This window comes from Colius striatus, chromosome 6, assembly GCF_028858725.1.
Source record: "Colius striatus isolate bColStr4 chromosome 6, bColStr4.1.hap1, whole genome shotgun sequence".
Classification (NCBI taxonomy): domain Eukaryota; kingdom Metazoa; phylum Chordata; class Aves; order Coliiformes; family Coliidae; genus Colius; species Colius striatus.
The window spans coordinates 295,103-314,965 of NC_084764.1; the positions used below are offsets into that span (position 1 = coordinate 295,103).

Genomic DNA, 19,863 nt, shown 5'->3' on the forward strand with positions numbered 1-19,863 from the left:
CTTTCAGCTACAGTATTTCTTAGTCTGGATTTCATGAGTTATTTTTATTCTTCCTTTAAAAGCACTGGTCATTTTCTCCCATTTGCACCAGCAAAGCCAACAGGATTGTATTGCTAACTGAAATGTCATCTGGTCTTGTGTTTTTCCCAGGCAATGAAGCTTGACTGCCAGGACATTCCTCAGCCACTGAACTTTATACAAAGTACCTCCTCAGAAATTGTCTGCACACACCTTGCTTTAACTCCTCAAGGCCCAGACCCATATCAGTGCTCACACAAGTATGTGCTGCCGTTTCCTTAATGCAATTATTCTACTTAAAAAGCTCTGCCTCCTTACGCCTTGTCACTTCTGTTAGATTATTTACCAAAAATACTATTAAAAAAAAAAAAAGACAGCTTTAATATGTGGCTTCCATTAAATAATGCAAACAGAAAACTAGTTTAGGCTACACAGGGAGATGGCTGTACAAACAGCCAGCAGTATCTCACAGTTCCCAAGTGATTTCCCTTGGTAGTTATCTTTTAATATGTCTGCTCAAGTACTCTATGTCAGATCTTCACAATTTGCAGACAAACGAACGATTCAGCAAAAAAAAATTACTATAAACAGCAAATATCTTATTGACAAAACAAACTCTCTGGCAGATCCAAGAGAACTAGCTTGGCACTGTTAGACTGTCGTTATCACAACACAAGCACAGGCTGCTTTATGAGCATCATATCTAAGATAACTAAATAGAAGGTCAAAAAGATAAATGACAGCAAGGTGCCAAAAGATGAGAGCAGAAGAAACTCTTTCTCTAGTAAGCAAAGTTGTCATTGTTCTGCAGGTGGGTGAGAACATTACATGCCAGACCCAGGGCTGCTGAAAACTTACCAAAGGGAGAAGGATGCCAGGCAGACCATGTCCACACATCAGAGCACCACAGAAGGCTCACTGCTATGGAGGTAAAAGTTTGCATAAAAACAAGACAGTACTTGAAACACCTGTTGGAGGTACTTGCCTCTCTCCACAGGGAACTTAGGCTTCATATTGTAGTTTTCTCAATTCCACTTGTGTTAGAGGCTTAAAGGAGTTGAAAATGGCCTTTGTGCTTGGATCCATTACTCTGTTTCTCCTGGGCTTGCAGTGTGTCAACAGACACAGCACAGATCGGCAAACCCCTGCCTTGTTTCTCTTCTAATTAGCAATTACAAGTTCATGAAGCAGAAAATGAGAGACTGGCAGCTGTGGATCACCTCGCTGCTTGAAGCAGTTGCTCGTGGGAGGGCCCGGTGGGAGGGCCAGGAAGCCATTGCCCTCAGTCACTTTGTCAGCTGGTTTTGATCATGTTATGGTCACCTTGTCACACTTCACACACAGGACATGAAGACAATCGGGTGTACTATTCAAGTCAGCACTTTAGTGAGAGCATATGTTTTATATATACAGCCTTGACTGGCAGAGAGCAAAACAATGGAGAATTCTCATTTTCCTTAGGGAGACATCCCAGGGGTAACTCCACTGTTCTTCTCAGTATTGATAGCTCATGCCTTGTTTCATCTCTGGATTTCTCCAGTTTCAGCCTCCAAGTACCAGCATGCATTAGGTCTTTTTCTGCTTGATTAAGAAGCCATCAACTGTATCATTAGTCTGACAAAAACCTTAACTTTCTTTTCTATAAAATACACATATTGCACATCTCTTGTGATAATTCATGTTTTGCAGTGTTTGTATTTGCACAGGTTTAACTAGAACACAGACAACTGGAGCGTACAAAGTAAATTTGTAGTTGTTATCAGCATGCTTGTGTGTGCCTGTTAAACTTCCATGCCAGAGGGGAAAGGAGGATGGTGTGTGGGAACCTTCAGGCTGAAGAGAAGGAATATAGTCCTTGCGAGGGTATTTGTTTCCTGTCTGGTATTGGCTGCTATGCAGCCCTTAAAGTTCCCACATACTTGCTTTTGTTTCTGAGTCCACAGCAGCAACTGCTGTGCGAATGACGCCATACATGGTCCATCTCCCAACTGTGTCAAACCCAAACACTGCTAAATATGTTTAAAAAAATGTTTAAAATATGTTATAATAGTAAACGTGGTATATAAACTCAGAATAATATGAAAAAACTACACAGGCAGAGCCCAGTCAGCCCCTAACAGCCCGGCCGCGGCCCCTCACAGCCCAAACGGCCCGGGAAAACCCACGGCGGCCCCTCAGAGCCCGGTCGCGGCCCCTCAGAGCCCGGTCGCGGCCCCTCAGAGCCCGGTCGCGGCCCCTCAGAGCCCGGTCGCGGCCCCTCAGAGCCCGGTCGCGGCCCCTCAGAGCCCGGTCGCGGCCCCTCAGAGCCCGGTCGCGGCCCCTCAGAGCCCGGTCGCGGCCCCTCAGAGCCCGGTCGCGGCCCCTCAGAGCCCGGTCGCGGCCCCTCAGAGCCCGGTCGCGGCCCCTCAGAGCCCGGTCGCGGCCCCTCAGAGCCCGGTCGCGGCCCCTCAGAGCCCGGTCGCGGCCCCTCAGAGCCCGGTCGCGGCCCCTCAGAGCCCGGTCGGCTCGCGCAGGCCCACGGGCCCCCGGCGGCCGCTCCCGCCGCGCCGCTGAGCTCTGACGCCACCTGGTGGTTGGCGGGCTGCGCGGCCGGCGGGTTTCTCCTGAGTGTTTTCATGGCGACGAAGCTCGGTGAGAATGGACGTGAGAATGAGCGGTGTCTTTGTCTGTTTTAGGTTTTCCGTGTGTACATTCTTCAATGGGAAAGTGGTCTGTCTGTAGGCAGAGTTGTGTGCAGTTAGTCGGACACCCCTTGTGGCAGGGCGGCTGCCAGGCTCGGCCACACGTACACGCACCCACGAAGGTCATGTCTCTATTACTGCAAGAAAGGGTTGCTCTTGCTCTTGAATTTAGAGACCATTTTAGCCTTCACTGCTAGCTTTACAGTCCCTCTGTAAAGCACTCTGAAGCCATACAGGTATGCAGAATACTGATTCCAGATTTCTATAGCCTTGTGTGAAATCTGTGTCCATAGTTTACTGTCTGGGCTTAGCTTGACTACATTTATATTTGAGGTAAGCCTGCTGTCATAAAAAAATTACTCTACGAATTGTAGGCATGTTGGAAATCACCCTGCAAGAGATTATGCTCACACGGGTTTGTGACCAGGTCATGTCTTTCAACCTCTGCAAAAGTGAGAGCAGGATTTGGATAGCAGCAGTTGTGCTACTCCTGCAAAGATCATATTTATTCCTTCCAAAGACCAAAATCTCTGGGAACTGCCCTGAATTTCCAGTATCTGTTTACTCCATTATTGCAAAATCGATCACAGATGGTGCTTTTGATGCTGGCAGGTTGAAAAAAAAATCTCTTGGCTTATATCCTGAGCACATTTGATCTGGACTGACTGGGTAGAATCGTGACAGCCCATCATCTTGCCAATGGTACAGTAACACTTTCCTGACTAGAGCTAACATTTTGGGTAAGGATTTGGGCAAACATTTTCCTTTAAATAGGAAACTTCAGCGTTAAGTAGTTACACTTTGCCCTTGCTATTTGGCTCTGTTGCATACCAAAGACTTAGCTCTTAGCAACCTGAAATCCCATCCTAATTAGCTTCTATTTAACAATACCACTTTGTACCACTCTCAGAATGCCAAGCTCCTATTCTGGGGCTACAGAGTAGGGGAAGGTTTCATATCAAGCACAATGTCGTTCCAGACTCTCTCTGTGAAATGTGGGTTTGGGTTTTTTTTTCTGAAGTGTAAAGTAGTCCTGTATATTAAACCTGAGCCACTCTGGATGAGTAAAAGTCACACTTAAGAAATTTAAGAGTATTAACCAAACACAGGCCAGTGTAAGCACACAAAATAGCCATAAGAAGTTCTGGAAAATTCAGCAGTGTCATAAATTCAACATAAATGGTGCATGTTAGACATAAATCTTGTGTATAAGGTCAGCAGGTGAGGGCGGCACGGACACTGACTCACCTATCTTCATCTTTTCATTAGTTGTTTGCCCATCAGTTTTAGACATTTCTAAGGTTACTTACGTAAACATAGGTTCTCAAGACATCCAGAAAACGTTCTGCTATGCCAAAAATGCCCTAAAAATGGATTATTAGCATGAGTCTAGTGAAGTTGCTCTTACGGATAGTGTCAACTTGACTGCTGAGTTGCCCACCTGGTAATGAGCTGTGGTCATTTTTCCTTATCCTGATCATGGGACAAGGACACTGAGAGTACAAAGAATGTAAAAAATGGGAGAAAGAGAAAAGTAATGGTCCTGTTGTAGTGGAAAAGAGAAGTGTAAGACAACATAGTCTGAGCATGGAAGCAGGGCTTGTGAATTCCTGGTTCATCCAAGTTTCATTTGTGTCACAGTGATGTGAAAGGTTCACAGAATTATGAGCACATAAATGTTTTATAGTCCATGCAGTATAGTTGGTGGCAGTTCATGTCTGAGATCATGCGAGAGAAATGGCTTATTTGGGGAAGATGTATTATCTCTTTGCCTTGTGGTCTGATTAGAGGACTGAGACTGGCTAATAAAGAACCCTTAATTGCTTGTATTGCTATAGATATCACTTAAGAAAAAAGCATACTGAAAACATAGCTGACTCCAAAAGGATTTTATAAGCTGATATAATCTTTGGCAACTATGAGAGAATGTTTCTCCCTAATAGCATGCCCAATGTTACAATAACATTTAAAATAGCTTAAAATCAAACAGCAACTGTGTCTCCTTATTTTCTTTCTTTTTTTTTCCTGAAGAAGCAAAATTCATTACTGGCACTTTTAATTTCAAATTCCCCTTCTATTAACTTTTCTTTTTCCTTTGAGAAGATATAGAAGAGGGAATTTAGTTCCCATTTGCAAAGACAATTATGAAAAAGATTTCTGAAAGCATTTGATGGCAAAGGTCTGATAGAGGTCAAATTATGAAAGAAGTGAGATTTATGCATCAGAACCTAATTTGGGCTTCTTCCTGATTCTTATTTGACCAGTTTAGGATCTGTCTCATGTAGCTGTTAAGTTATGAAGTAGTTTTTTATTTGGCATATCCGTAGAGACAGACAGTCTTTTTCATGTGACTCTTCTTAGTCATCTAAAGGATTTGGGACCATTTGGCTCCTGCCTCTCCTGACTTGCTGACATTTGATGGGATCATTTGCTTGTTGTGGGACTGCTATCAGCACAGTGACAAGATCTGAAAGGCAAGGGAAGGGAGGAAAGGAAAAAGCTACTTTTAAAAAAAGTGGAGTAATTGCCTCTTGTATCACTTTTATATGCTCTTCATCTTATGCATGGTGAGCAGAAATAAGGTGACAATGAAATAGATGAAGAGGTTAAGTGGCTGCTTGTCCAGCCTTCTGGGTATTCTCTATTTCTAGTGGAACTGTTGTGCAACTCAGCCTTTTGGACAAACTCAACCAATATCTCAAAGATTGAAGAAAGGAGGAATTCTTCAGCTGTTTATATACTGCTGTAAGAGGGGAGGTAGCAGCACAAAATCAGAGATACTTACTGTTAAAAAGGAAATTAACTTAAACAGCACTCTGAAACCTGTCCCAATAATCTGTACAGTAAAATCTCTTGGTTTACTTTGTCTCCAACAAGACAGTGAATAAAAGAGGAGTACAAGAAGGACGCAGCGTAAGGAGAATGTGTTCCCTCTTAAAGGACAACTATTGAGTATTTTGGAAATATTCATAACTCAGATCCACAGGTCCTTTCATGCATAATGGCTCACTGTACTAAGTAATAACAAAGCACAACACTGGGGAAGGAGCGTGTCTGAGAGACCACTGAATCAGACTAGAGAGCAGGATAAAATACAGCAAAGCTGAGGACAAGAAGCTCAGACAGAAAAACATGGAAGATAACCAAAAGCTGTTTAAGAGTCAGTGGATTAAAAAAAAAGTCTCAATTTTATAAGCCTAATAGAGAACAATGTTGTTTAAAATTCTGACCTGGGTCAATGTGTGAAGTGAAGGCATAGTTAGAAAATAAAAAGCCTACATAGCAAACGGATAAAATGGGAAATATACAGCAATCAATATAAATTGGAAGTTACACAGTGTAAAAATAGACCAAAAAAGAAAAGACAACAGAGGAAAATCGTTGGCTGGCAGGCCTTAAGACAATAAAATGAGTTAAGAATATATTAAGAACAACAGAAGTCTTAACAAAGGTACATGCTGCTGCTTGTTGCTGAAGATGAAATTCTAATGTTGCAGAAAAGACAAATATTCATTAAATAATTCTGTTCTGCTTTTGGCAAGGAAAAAGATGCTTCACTTATGTGCTGATGAAAAATTTTCTGCTCCATTAGTGACCAGGAGGAATGTAAAACATGTACTAGAGGTAAATATTTTAAAATCAGCAGATCTGGGTAGCTTACATAGGAATACTGATAGAGGTTATTTAACTGATCTCTAGCCTGCTGGTATTGATATTTCATGAATCCTGTAATAGTGAGGAAATGTCAGAATCCTGCAGGAGTATCTGTTCTATCCTAATATTAAACAATGGCAATGTCAATAATCCCAATATATGTGCACCAGCAAGGCTAGCAACAGTTCAGGTTAAAAAGGTTACCTGATGGAGAACCCTCTGGCAAAGTTTAAGAAAACTCAGGGGTGTATTTTTCAGCATCAAAATAATATTGGGAGAAAAAAAAAATCAAGAATAATATAAGCAGGAAGATGACTAAAGATGATCTTAAAGTACATTCTGACCCTACCTTCTGTGTTTCCATGAAGAGATAACATGGTTACCAACAGAGAGTCCTCACTGGACAGGAGTGAATTTATGTACAGGGTGTGAATTCAGCTTGACTTTATTTCTTAAATGGCTTTCTCACTGAATGCTTCGAGTACAGCATTGAGATCAGGGGCACTGCTGGACCTTTGTACCTGAATGACTCCCATTCACTGGGAGAAACACAGGACATAGAATGGTTGAATCACGGGGAAAACAGTCCAGCCAAGTTTGTCTGCTGGACATAAAGCAGAATAGAATAAAGCCATGTCACCTGTGCTTTGCAAAAGCTGTGGCACTAGTATTAGGATGAATTTTAGATTCAGTGCTATTCAACGTTTTCGTCATTGCCCTAGAAGTAAATATAAACACACTGCTGATAAAATATGCAGGTATTAGAAAGCCCGGTGGAATGGCAAAGGTGAAGGGAAAGCATTTATATACAGCAAGCTAGATCACCTAGCAGATCAGACACGTTCAAATTTGAAGCCTTTTACTAGAGCCAAATGCAAAGTTATGCATGTGGGAGCCAGATAGGAGATTAGGAGATGTGTTATCAGAAACCCTACTCTGAAAAACAATGCTCTGAAAAGGATCAGGGTCCTCAAGAGTATGGAGCAGTTTCACTCCAGTGGCAAAACCTGCGAAAACAATCCTCGAATGCATAAACATGGGAATAGTGAGTAGAAGTACCAGGTTACTTTTCTTCCCTTTGTGGTAATCATGAAACTAATCATATGCAGGATATTTATTTTCAAAGGTTGTTGAAAAGCTGGGGAAGGTGCAAAAGAAGCTTGGTAATTATTCAACATCTAAAGAAAATGCCTTATTGTCAAAGACTTACAGTGCTCAACCTGTCTGACTTACTGAAAAGAAGATGACTTGATTTATGGCTTGATTAATGAATTGGTACTGTTGGAGGCATAAAACACTGGCAGGAAAGGGCTGTGAACAGACTAAGCTGTACTGAGTGCAGGAATTATAAAGCCAGACAAATTTAAGTGAAGAATGAGACACGGAAAATTATTAACCACTAGAACAAGCTAATGTGGTGAATTCTTCATTTCCTTATGTCTTCATATCAAGACTAGACATTTTTCTTATCGGCCTACAGCTGACTACAAATTGTCAGGCATAAGTTATGGCATTTAATAGTGGAATATATCCATGAAAATTAATGGTTTATGATACCTAAGAGGTCATTCTAGGCGATAGTGATCTCTGAGATCCATTATGCTGTTGGAGAGAGATATATTAATTATTATGATTATGTCAACACACAGTAGCTAAACATGCAACTTTCCTTCTGTTCTGCCCTTTAAGTGCTGCCATTTGATGATAACAAGATAAATTAAAGTTGTCAAGATAACTAATGAAAGAAGTTGTGGGACTGTGAAAGTCCAAGATTATTTTCTCCCTTTAGATATTCCAGTAGATGGTCACTTTGCCAGCTGGACTGGCATAATACTTGTGAAATATGAGTTGCTAGGTGACTTCCTTTCCCCTTCCTTCTTCTTTTGCCTAGAAACTACATTCTTCAGCTGTGACACACAGCTATGGTAAGTAAGTAACCTGACCTCACGTGCACATTGTATTAATGAAAACAGAAAAGATACGAATGCAAGTGAAGATGCCAAAAATAGGTCCTAAGGCAGAAAAGTAAAAAAACTCTCACAACATGGCCATAGGAGATTTTGATATTTGAATATGGGAACCTCCTTCACCAAAGTGATATTTGATGTTCAGATCACCAAAACAAACAGGCATGAATTGCTGCTAATTGTATCTTGAGAATCCCCGTAGCAGCGAGCTGCATGTCTGTATGACTGAATGCTTTTAAGAATTGGGCCTGTGAGAAGTTTCACTCTAAGTAATCCCAAAGCACCTTGGGAGGCCTTGCACCTAGGCCTCCATTGCTCTAGGGCGAAGCATGGGGACTGCCTGTCAAAATAACAGTTTAAGAAAGAAACTGAAGAGTCTCATCACTAATGCAACTTAGGGGAAATTGAGGGAATGAAGAATGGAGAAGGGCAGGGTAGATAACTTGTATTTATAGTAGAGAGCTTATCTGACAGATTTAGCCACTTGCTGCTTCAGCACTGTTTGTGAACAGCTTTTGTTCATCTCAGATGTACTTGTGATTTAAAAAGCGCTTGGCCTGTGGAATGTTCTCGAGCAGTTCATTGTGAATATTTGATAGATGTAAGTAGAGCTTCAAACTGTGATTTTTTAGCTCTGAATTGCTTTTATGTTTTCCTTTGACTCATCCACTTTCCACATAATTTAAAATCTCAGAGGAGTGCTTTTTCAATTTCATTCATACTATTTAATTGCTCCCAACCTTCTCTATTTATCTTTTTTTTTATATTGTAACCCTTGTCTTTTCCATCATTTCTCTTCATCCATTCCCCTCCTCTGCCTGGTTTATTATCACCACTTGACTAATGTTTGAGAATTGTATTGTAAGTGACTTGGGGCAGACACTTGTCATTTTACTGTTGCGCAGAGCACTTTGTGTGCATGTCATGTTGTATAAATAAAAACTACAGCTCCAGTAATATTTAGTTTCTCAGTTATATTTTGTAGTATAATAGGTACCAGAGACACTGTATGAAATGGAATTATTTATTATAATTATCCCATCTCTGGTGCATTTTAGGTGCCTTCTCTTTTCCTTGTCTCAGTTTCTTAGCTAGCTCAGTGTTACAAGATATTAGTGAAGTGCTAGTATTGGGTTGTTTGGCGTTCCAGAGATCCTTCAAATGTAACACCTCTTTGCCTGTCCTGCTTTCTACTGGCATGTCTCAAAGTTCTCTAGAAAAGGGAATTAGTTCCTTCTTTTACAGCTGGGGAAACAGGAAACAGAGGGGTGTGTCTGAGGGCATTGTGAGGGCCTGGAGTATGTCTGTGAATGCAACCCAGGTGTCCAGGACTCCAGTTTCCTGGCATTTTAAATGAGCAACACTTCTCCACAAAGTAGATCATTGCACTGAGTTGGACCACACATGTCCAGATTTGTATAGCAGCTTGCACCTCCTGAAAACAATATTTGCACCTTGTTAAATCTGGCAAAATAACAGAAAACACATCTGACTTCAAACTCTTCAGGATCTATACATTCCACATATTTGCCTTTCTTCTGCCCCTGAATTCAGAATAGAAACCACGAGGGATTGTTTTATTTGTTTTCATTAAAATTCAAGCAAATACAGTATTATTTAGTCAGACATCAGTCTTGGCTTGAGTAAATCTTGCCTGCTTCTTGTCCTAGAAGAAATCTAAGGCCACTGTATTCTGTAGGACCCATTTGGCATCTAATCCATACAAAGGTTAAGGTGGCAGGAGGTGGTGAAGGATACTAGTGATCTGCTGAGTAATTTATCTGTCAGTCCAGAGATGATCCCTGAATAACAACCTGTAGGAAACTCAAAAGTTTTGGCAGTCTCTGGGAAAATGTCTTGTTAGCATTCATTCCTATGGATACCTTGAATGTGAACACCCCTCGACTGGGATTTCTTAAACAGGCCATCCTGGCACTACGAGATGCTTTGCTCCATGGCATTTTGGTTAGCAGCTCTTAGGAGTAAGTTTTCTATCACCATGTTTAGTTTCAGAGCCAAGCTCTCACCAGGCCAGAAGGTATGGCAGGTATCTATCATAGAAAAATATCTTGAAGGAAAACAGATAGAACAAAGTAAACGTGCAAACATTACTGTTACATTTTATATCTAGAGAAAAGAATATGCTCTGAGGCTCCCTCAGAAAAATAACTAAATTAGCTTCTTATTTAATTTCTTTGCAAGCTTCAAGATTGCTTTTTGTTCCACAGTTTTCTAACAAAGAAGCCCATGTTTTGGATGTACATCTGTGAGGGGTTTATTAAACAGAGAGCATCTCCTGCCTATTCAATATACCCAGGGAGACAAAATTCCCAATTCTCAGCTGGAGGACCACCCCAGGCAAACAGGAGAGAAAAAGGCAAACCTCCCCAAGGAGAGGAAACCCCTGATTTCAGCTTGAGAAGTTCTAAACAATTGGTCTGAAGTTTTCTATGATAGATGTCTCCTTGGCTGGCCGGAGTCAGACTGAACCAGGGCAGGGTAGAGACAGGGTGTGATGTAAGGTGAGATCGCAGTTTAATTTGTTGCAGAACCCGATAGCATGTGGAGAGTGAGGCAGGGAATTAGGGTAAGGGTGATTTAATGAGCCACGTGGTTAAACCCCGCTCTGGAAAGTTGGATCACATTCCTTATTAGTCCCTAAGCAATGCCAGGTAAGTCAGTTGGACTCCCGATTTTCCAGGTGCTCCTTTTTCTAGACTGGGGCTGCAATTACAGAAGGGATGAACATCCACAACCAGAATATAAATATAAGGAGCCATATAAAACTAAATTCTCTGTCGGGAAAAAAAAAGATGCTACAAATCTCAATCATATGATTGTTTTTAACTGTAACATGTCTGAGCTTCAAACACTTGTCTGCAGAGCAAGATATTACCTCACTGGGAATGACTACACTGGCAGCAATATTTGAGATGCACTCAGATACCACTGTAATGACCACATCAAAGAGTTCCTGAAGAAATAAGTCATCCTTTTTTTAGTATAACAGTTGTGCCATAAATAAAACACAAATTACAGTGAGGGAATAAGCTCTGCCAGACACAAAATGGATGAGTAAGGAACCAGCTTGGCTATTGCTGCACTCTTTAGTGTGCTCAGATACAATAGTATAGTAGCAAGCAAATATGATTATGCTGCTTTCCCAGACATTTCCATACAGTCAGGTGTGATGCTGCACCTAAATGAATAACTCCTTTCCAGAAGGAGACAGGATGGTGCAGAGCTCACTTTGGGCACACATACAGAGAAACTAGCTCAGGTGTTATACATGACCTGTGTTATTCCACTTAAAGGTAACACACACATGATGGGATTACGAGATCATGAATAAGATCAGCTGCATCTCCTATGCCAGATTACAATAGTTAGGTCACTGCAAACTCTTTGAAAGTTGTAGCCACCTTCCTGTGTACAAGCCTAGATGTTCTGCAGAGAACAGTGCTTGCTCCTGCCACCAGGCCTTGGAGAGTGAATGCCTGAGAAAAAGGCAGCTCTCGAAATCCTCTCTCCTTTGTCCCCAAGGTTCACCCTACTCCTGTTTCCACTGCATGGTAATCTCAACTCCATTGGGTTTTTTGTTTTTTTTTCCTCTTTCATTCCTAGCTCAGGCTGAAAGAAACAAGGCTGGGCAGAAAAATAACATCTTTTCTGGACAAGCTCATGCATCTGGTGAGAGCTGATCTCAGGTGTGCAGCACCACCAGCAGGTGTTGGTTCTGACAGCTCTCCCTCCTGCCTGTCCCCTCAGCACAGTACAGCGTTTGTCTTCATTCCCCTCACCCCTGCCTCATTGCCTCCTCCTTCCTCCCTTCTCATTCTGGGAGCTCTCTCCTCACCTCCTCCTTCCTGTCTCTGCTTGCTGTGACTAGACAGGGGAATACAGATTTATGTATTCCCTACATGTACGTCTCATTTTTTCCTGGTACATCTCTGGCTGTTGATTTCTCCTTCTCATAGGTGAGTATCTCTTAGCTCTCTTCTTCCATTCTCTGTGACCTTTCCTCTGATCCTTGTAAGGCATTCTCTCCTCTCATGCTGTGAAATGTTCATGCTGTCTCATACTGTGAAATGATCTCTCTCACGGTCTCTCTTGACTATGTCTCTAGCACAGTCCTCAGTGCTTTCTACAGGATGCTGTTTCACAATAAATACATAAGCACTGCACCAGGCTGCCGTCCTCTGTCACTGCCTAATCGGATACGGTATTGTTAAGTGCTTCTCAGAACATCAAAGATGCCTTAGCTGTCTTAGCATTTTCCTTTTCAGATCTGTTGAAATACATATAAACCAACTAGGTTTCTTTAATCCAGCTTGAGGTCATGAGCACATGCAGTGCTGCCCTAGCTCCCACAGAGCTGCTGAGGTAGGGCAAGCTGTGCCTCATTCTCCATTTCCCCTTTTAAATACCCCCATCTTTCTGATAGCCCAGCTCTCACAGTGGGATTGTGCAATCGGGTAACTCAGTGACAGGCTGGTTTGCTGCATTGTGGCACCCTTGGAGCAGCCACAGCAGTCTGTAGACAGAGCTCCCCGGGAGAATGCTGATGGAATGCCTGCCAGTAAGCCGGGTGCTCCCGGGTTATGCAGAGCTATGCAAAGCTGCAGTGTCTTCTGAGTGTGCAGCATCTGCTGGCCCTGCAGTTTTGGGGCTGAAGGAGCAGCCTCTCCAGAGAATACCTGCCTTTGAGAGAGTCCCTGCGGCCAGGCATCTTGAGAATCCTTCATTATAATTGCCTTGGGGCCTGCACAGATCCAATGTTGCCTCTTCATAGGGATCATTTATTATTGATATCAGAAATGTCGAGTCATTAAATAGAGGTCATAAAAACATCCTTATTCTGCTAAAAACATTAGCTCATCATTTCTGGTGCTACAGAAGGCAGGAGAGACAATGAAACCTGGTGTCTGTGAGAGGGAAAATATGGACTGCATCAGAGGCCTGGGCAGACCAGAGGAAGAGTTCAACATTGGTAGTTAATTACAAAAGGCAGGGTGTTGCTTAAAGACAGGCCTCTAGGCTCAGGATCAATTGCCATTTCTCAATTTGTGCTACTTGGGGTTACCATTCTACCTCACCATATTTGGATTTCTCTCTCTGTAAAGGAACAAAACTCAAACTCTCCCTCACGTCTGTCTGAAGCAGCACTTCAGAGGCAGTGGCTAGCTGCTCCTCAGAGCTGCTGTTGCCTCCATTTTTTGGAGGGAGGGTAAAGGTACAGAGAGGTCACTTGTTTGCTTGTGAACGCTGGTTCAGGATTGCAATCTCCTGATTATTAATCCTAGAGAAAGGCATTTCCCCCCCGCGCTGTGTTCTCAGGTTGCCAAAGAGTTAATGTAGCAAGAGAAAGGATTGTCATTTATTTGACTAGGTATGCTTTACTTTCCTACTCCTCTTCCTCAGGCAATTTTCTGAATCTGAAGAGATACTTCTGGGTGCAAAAACACTTCTAGATATTATGTTTCACTATTTTAACAGTGAAGCTGCAGACAAATATTTCCTTTGATAGCTGTGTTTGATTTCCTGCACTGCAGGGATGTCCTGTCAGCGTCCACATTCAACAACAGGCCCGTGAGGGGTACGTCCCTTAGCTGCTCTCGTTTTAGGTTTTTTTGTTATGGATTTGTTTAGAAAAGTAAATATGAAGAACCTCTACCACACCCTAACCAACCAAGAAGTGTTGCCACATCGTGTGCCCTGCCAGAGCAAACACTCCAGGCTTTTGGGGAGCTTTTTGAGCAGGGTGTTCCTGCCACACACCTGAGCACACACCACCGGCCGGGACCGGTTCTCTGGGGCACGCTGTGCAACTCACCCCTCAATGGGCTCCCTTCCCCTCAGGGGTCTGGGGTCCCTTCCCGCCGCTGGTCCTGGCAGGCCTCGGGGGGAGCCACTTGTGCGGGCCCCCGGACCCCAGCCGCGGCGAGCCGAGCAAACGGGCTGCAGCTCTGCGGGAGGAGGCCGGCGGGGACCGGGCCGCAGCCGCCGTCTCCCCGTCGCTGGGGAGGCAGTGCGGGGCAGTAGGGAAAGAGTTAAGGGAAGGTGGAGGGGCAGGCCGGCTGTCGGAAGCGAGCATGTGCAGATTGCAACCGCATCCATACTACTGGTGAGTGTCACTGGCACACTTCACCTCCCGCCGGCGGCGGCCGCAGGGCACCCATGGACCTCGGTGAGGCGATGAGCCGCGGCACGGCCGGGAGCGCGGTGGGGGGAGCTGCCGAGCGGCGGCCCCGGCACCTGCCCGCCGCCCCCACGCCCGCCTCGGCGCCCGCGGCGGCCTCCCCGCAGCCGAGCGGCGGGAGCGGCGGCGAGGGATGCGCTGCCCGCGGCGGAAGGCGGAGGCCGGCGCCCGCGGTTTCGCTTTGAGGCGCCGGGAGGGCCGTGCCGCCGGCGGGCGGGCGTCGCGCGGGGAAGCCGGGCGGCCTGGCCAGCGTGAGGGAGACAAAGGCGGGCGGCGGTGGAGCGGCGGGCTGTGCGCCCCGCGGGGCCCGGGCAGGCGCGGCGGGGCTCGGGCAGGAGCCGGGGCGCGCCGTGTCGCCCCCTCCCGGGCAGCGGCGCGGCCTGGGCGAGCGGCCGTCGCTGCCGGCCGGGCCCCGCCGGCCCCCGCAGCCCCGCGGGGCGATCGGCGGGGCAGGGGCGCCGGGGGCTCTGCTCGAGAGCCGGCGGCTCGGCTCGGGGTGCTCGGGGCGCTGGGGGAGCAGGGTGGAAGAGCTGTTGAAATTGGAGCTGCTTTTCACTGAAAAGTTCCCCTTCTTTGACAAAAATGAAGTGTGTCAAAACATCTTTTTGTGTTCGGTTGTTTTGTTTTGTTTTTTGTTTATTTTGTTTTTTCCCCAGTAAAACTGTATTCCTGGAAAGGAGAAGTAGATCTGAAGCAGCCTGGGGTTGTAGAGCATAGTGGGGGATGGCTGAGGGGCCTTCAGGGACCTTTCTGTAGCCTTGTGAATTACTTGGGCATGTAAAGGTCAGAGGTCAGGGACCCAGATCTTGCCGCCAGCTAAGAGTGAGAGGTTTTCGTCTTTTTTCCCTTTTTTCGTTTACTTTTTTTAATTTGTCTCAACATATTTGCTCTTATTCCATTTTTTGTATGGGAAAATATTCAGAATAGATGAATTTTGTCAAGATGTAAAATCTTCTTCCTTCTGTCCCTTGTTCTTTGCACTAGGATTGTGAAAATTACCTCTAGGATGCTTGGGAGCAGGGCTGCTGTGAGGCCAGCCTGTTCCTTTCATCTGGAAGTTGGAGTGTTAGACCAGCACTTCCTAGAGAGTGCTTGGCAGCACTGGCCCAAAACTACCTGGCAAATACAAACTTGTTAACACTCCTAATTATACAGCAGAAGCAGTAAAACTCTGTCACATGAAGTATTTATGACACAATTTATTTGACAGGTTTGTCTTGTTTCCCCTCTTAATTCTGAGGAAAAAGCAGTCCCTGCAGGAACTGAATTTTATTGCAGGGGAGGTGGCAACAGCGCAGTGACTGCCAGAGCAGCATGCATTGGGGATTTGCAAGAACAGCTTGCCCAAAGAGCTCTGTTTTGTGGTTTCCAGGAAGGCAAATGCATTCATATATGCACAGCATCAGTTAGAGGTGGGGCTGGCTACTGCTTGGTGGTAAATAGGAAGTCCTGAAAAGAAAAACTTCCATAAAATTGTATGTTTATGAAACACTTTTGAGATCCTCTGATCACAGGCATATTGAAAAAGGAAAGAATATAGTGGGATGGGAGGGAAATGGAGGGGCAAGCAGGTGTTGAGATGGTACTGCCTGTGACTGTGTAACATGTCCTTGCTAAGGCTCTGGTAGCACATCCGTAGCCTGGGTCAGCATTGCTGTTCTCACCCTACTGAGGGGTCGTGGTGGAGGCAGGAAATGAGCTGTTTCATCTGGAGAGTTCAGACTTTGGCCTTCTTCTGGGAAGATCCCATGGCAGTTTACAGAAATGGCCAAGGGAGGCTAAAACAAGAGTTGTCAATACCCTATTGACGTGTGGGTTGAGACTACCCTGAATCTCTGAAGAGATATGGAAACGATACCTGATAGTGGGGACTCCGTGGTTTTGCTGAAAGTGTCATAACGTGATGCAGTGCTGAGCAGTAAAAGTCAGATTTAACCTTGAAGGGAGATGCAGGTTCTTGACTTTGAGTGTAAGACAGGAAGAGAATTTTAGGTGAGGCTGTGGGCTTCACAGTATCTGGATCTTTAAATTGAGATATCTTTTTGTGATACTTTATTGAGTATCTTGGAGGAGTCCTAAGGAGTGGAAGATCTAGGGATCCTTTTGGCCTTGTAATTTATGCTTCTACTTATTCCCATGCAGGGACAGCTCTGGAGAAGAGTTGTTTGTTTTACAATGTCCTAAATGTGCTTGGAAAACCTGTCCATTTGGTTAAAACCATGACTGAACCCAGCTTCAGGGCTGCAGGCAGCCACTGCGTTGTGTCCAGGGATGGCATTTCCTGTCATGGTGTAATTAGCCAGATCAATATAGTTTTTGCCTTACTCTGAAGCATTATAAATAAGCCAGATTTGGGAACTGAGCATGGTAGAGAGGAAGAGGAGGTCATCTTTGGGGAAGTGGAGGAGAGGGAGAAGAGACTGCACTTTTCCTGGCGGGGGAAAAGAACCCCATCTTTTTGCTATCATCACCTGCTTTGATGGCAGATCTTGTCTGTATCCTCAGAATTGTAGCTACCACAGAGTCTAGGGCCAGACTTAAAAGGTTTTCTCTTTGCTCTGCAGCATGAGATCGGTCACTAAGGGTCATCTGTGTGAGGCTCGTCTGAACAGCCTTTTGCCAGTTTTGGCGTTGCCACTCTGGCTATGATGTGATTTCTCATGCACCTTGTTCATGCTATGCAAATCTAATCTCCTTAGACTAAAAGGCTTCTGTCCTTATCCAAGTTACTCAGCTCTGTTGCAAGAACTGAATGAAATTTTCATAAACTATGATATACAGGAGATTTGACTAGATTTTAGGCAGAGAGTCCTTCCTGTTCTTAAACAGCAGAAAGTAGTTTTTCCTCATGGAAGACGAAGGGAAAATATCACCCAAAAGCTCATAAAAAAGAGAAATGTAAATATATGGAGGAGGCTTAAAGGCATGAAGGAGAGCTGCTTGTTCTGATGATGAAATCATGCAAGTAATGGGAAGTGTTATTGTTGCCTGTTGTACCTCGGGATTCTTTGTTTCTGGATTGCCTTTACTAAATGCCACGTGTAAGAAAATGACATTAAGTTGTTGTGATGTTTTTGTTTCTTTTTTTCAGTCTCGGGCAGCCTGTTATTACATGGTAAGACAAGAGAGGTAACAACATGACTAATTAAAGGGCAGCATTGCTTCTTCCTTAGGGCTAATTATTCCATAGAAAGTGGGTCAATTACTTAGATGAATTGCTTGCCAGCAGGAGGTAGGAAAAACTTCTCTTCCTCACCTTCCTTTCAAGGAAAGCACTGCCCACTTCTGCAGGCAGCTGCAATACCTTGGTAAGGTTTCCGATTCCAGAGCTGCATCCTGCAGATGGGGAACTGGCACCTGAGCAAACTTACATGTGGTCCCTTCTGTCCTGTGTGTCCCTGTCCAGCAGTGAATGAAGCAATGTCCGACAAAGGTGTCCCTGGGTTGGATCTGGAGTGAAAGACCTCAAGCTGAGTGATGAAAATTGGAGTTATCTTTGAAAGTAAAATCTGCGTGTTGTGAAAGGTGAAGTATGGAATTTCTCCCACTTCTGAAGGAAGGCTGATCATCTAGGTAGCTAATATTTTCTGACCTTATCTGCCTGTGACTGTCTTGGTAGAGGATATGTAAATGATATTTTTTTGCTTCTCAGATCTGCTTCCTGTGTGTATTTTAGTATTCTCTAGTAACTTTGTTGCCTATGTTGTGCCTTCCTAGCTCTACAGGCTCAGTACTGACTGGGTGGGGGAACGAAGGGCTGATTTGCCTTGTATGTTAGAAATAAACTGGTCTGCTCTTCGCATCTCTGTGATGATATGTGAAGCAGGACTACCCAGATGGTTTCTGAGCTCCTAGGTGAGGTGGTTGTGCAGGCAGCAAGAAAGAGTCCTGAAAGCAAGCCAGACTGTACGAAGGCTTTGGCTCTGCAGGAGCAGATTACCATCATCTGTGCCAATTGGGAACAACGTGCTCTTTCTGGTCAGTCAGAGTGCTACATTGCTGGTTATAAATTATACACCCAATAATGTCTAGTGTGAGGCAGAGGCTCTGCTTCTCGCAGGTCAGCTAAAACAAGTGTATCAGACATGTATTTGCAGGTGCACTCTGCTCTTTAACATGTCCTTAGGGGTTAAATAAAAGCTAGAGTGCTTCAGAGATTTGTTTGCAGACATGTCTGAGTGAGAATACCCATCAGTTACTAATTCAGAGGTGTCTATTCGTCGCATAAAAGAGAGAAGTGCTTTACGTTTCCCTTTCTTTTGCTCTGGATTTTTATTAGTGTCAGTCCACAACCTTTATTAGTGTCACCACTACCTTATTGCAAAGCTCCCCCGCCCTCCTGGGCTTCTGTCAAAGCTGGATTAAATGACTGAGGGAATCTTCCCTACCACAAATGCTGCTGTCTTGCGTTCATTGCATCAGATCCAAGCGTCATTAGATAAGTGTTCATAGCATAGAGTGGTAAAGCTGCTGTTTGACTCCTTCTTTGCTGGATATTTGCTTTCAAGTGTGCTATGCATTGAAGGTAGCCTCTGTGAAGGACTTCTGTGGATCACCTTTCTGAATCATTCTCCTTGATTCTGCTGGAGCATGAAGGAGATGAAGTATTTCTGAAGAGGGACACTTTCTCTTCAGCATGGGTAGCCATGGCAGAGTGCTGTATTTACTACTTAGTGTCTTTTGGGGATGGGGAGTCTGTTTTGTTTTCCATGTTTTCACACAGAATACATGCACAGAAGGTAGTCAGAGTCATTTGCCTCCACCAGCCTAATCTGGGCTGAGAAATCTTGGCTGTGTCTGTGCAGAGTTGTAGGTAGAGTGATTCCTCGCTGATTGTGGCAGAGGTACTTGATGAGTAGTACATTCGGCAACTTCCTCTCCTCCTAACCAACCTGGCAAAATCTAGGGGACACTTTGGCCCGTGTATTTTCTTGGTACTTTGTGGAGGTTTATGGTAAGAATGCTTCCAGTAACTTCTAGAGGAAGGGTTACTTCTTATGTTTTCTGGTGTTTTCAAAATGTGTATGTAGTTTCCCCTTGTGGCATGATAGATACCACGTGATTTGATTTATTTTGATCCAGCAGTTCTTTACAAGGCAGATCTTGCAAATGAGCTTTTAATTGGAACTGGACTTGCACAAGAGCTGCAGGACACAGGTTATAAAAATGCTTCGATGTCTGCTAGGAAGAGAGGAGCCACTGTGAAGGTAATGTAACGATTCTTTAGCAATACAGAGCTTGGCTGTTGTTGCTGTTGGTTTTCCTTTGCTGATTAATACTTTACCATGGAGATGAGATACTCAGTTTCCAAAACATCAGCTTCAGTTACTTGAGCTGACAGAGG

The 19,863-nt window shown here is 44.3% G+C and overlaps 1 protein-coding gene across 7 annotated transcripts in view; it reads left to right on the forward strand.

The window, feature by feature from the left end:
* Positions 1-19,863, forward strand: part of TMEM229B (transmembrane protein 229B) — a 55,709-nt gene that overhangs the window by 2,108 nt on the left and 33,738 nt on the right. For 3 of the 7 annotated variants that reach the window (XM_061998757.1, XM_061998754.1, XM_061998756.1), the window contains exon 1: positions 14,125-14,444. In XM_061998757.1, the coding sequence (XP_061854741.1) occupies positions 14,160-14,444 (285 nt within the window). In that variant the 5' untranslated portion in view covers positions 14,125-14,159. Of the gene's footprint in view, positions 1-150; positions 279-829; positions 948-14,124; positions 14,508-19,863 lie in introns of those variants that run through there. The other 4 variants (XM_061998751.1, XM_061998752.1, XM_061998753.1 and 1 more) reach the window with 3 other exon arrangements.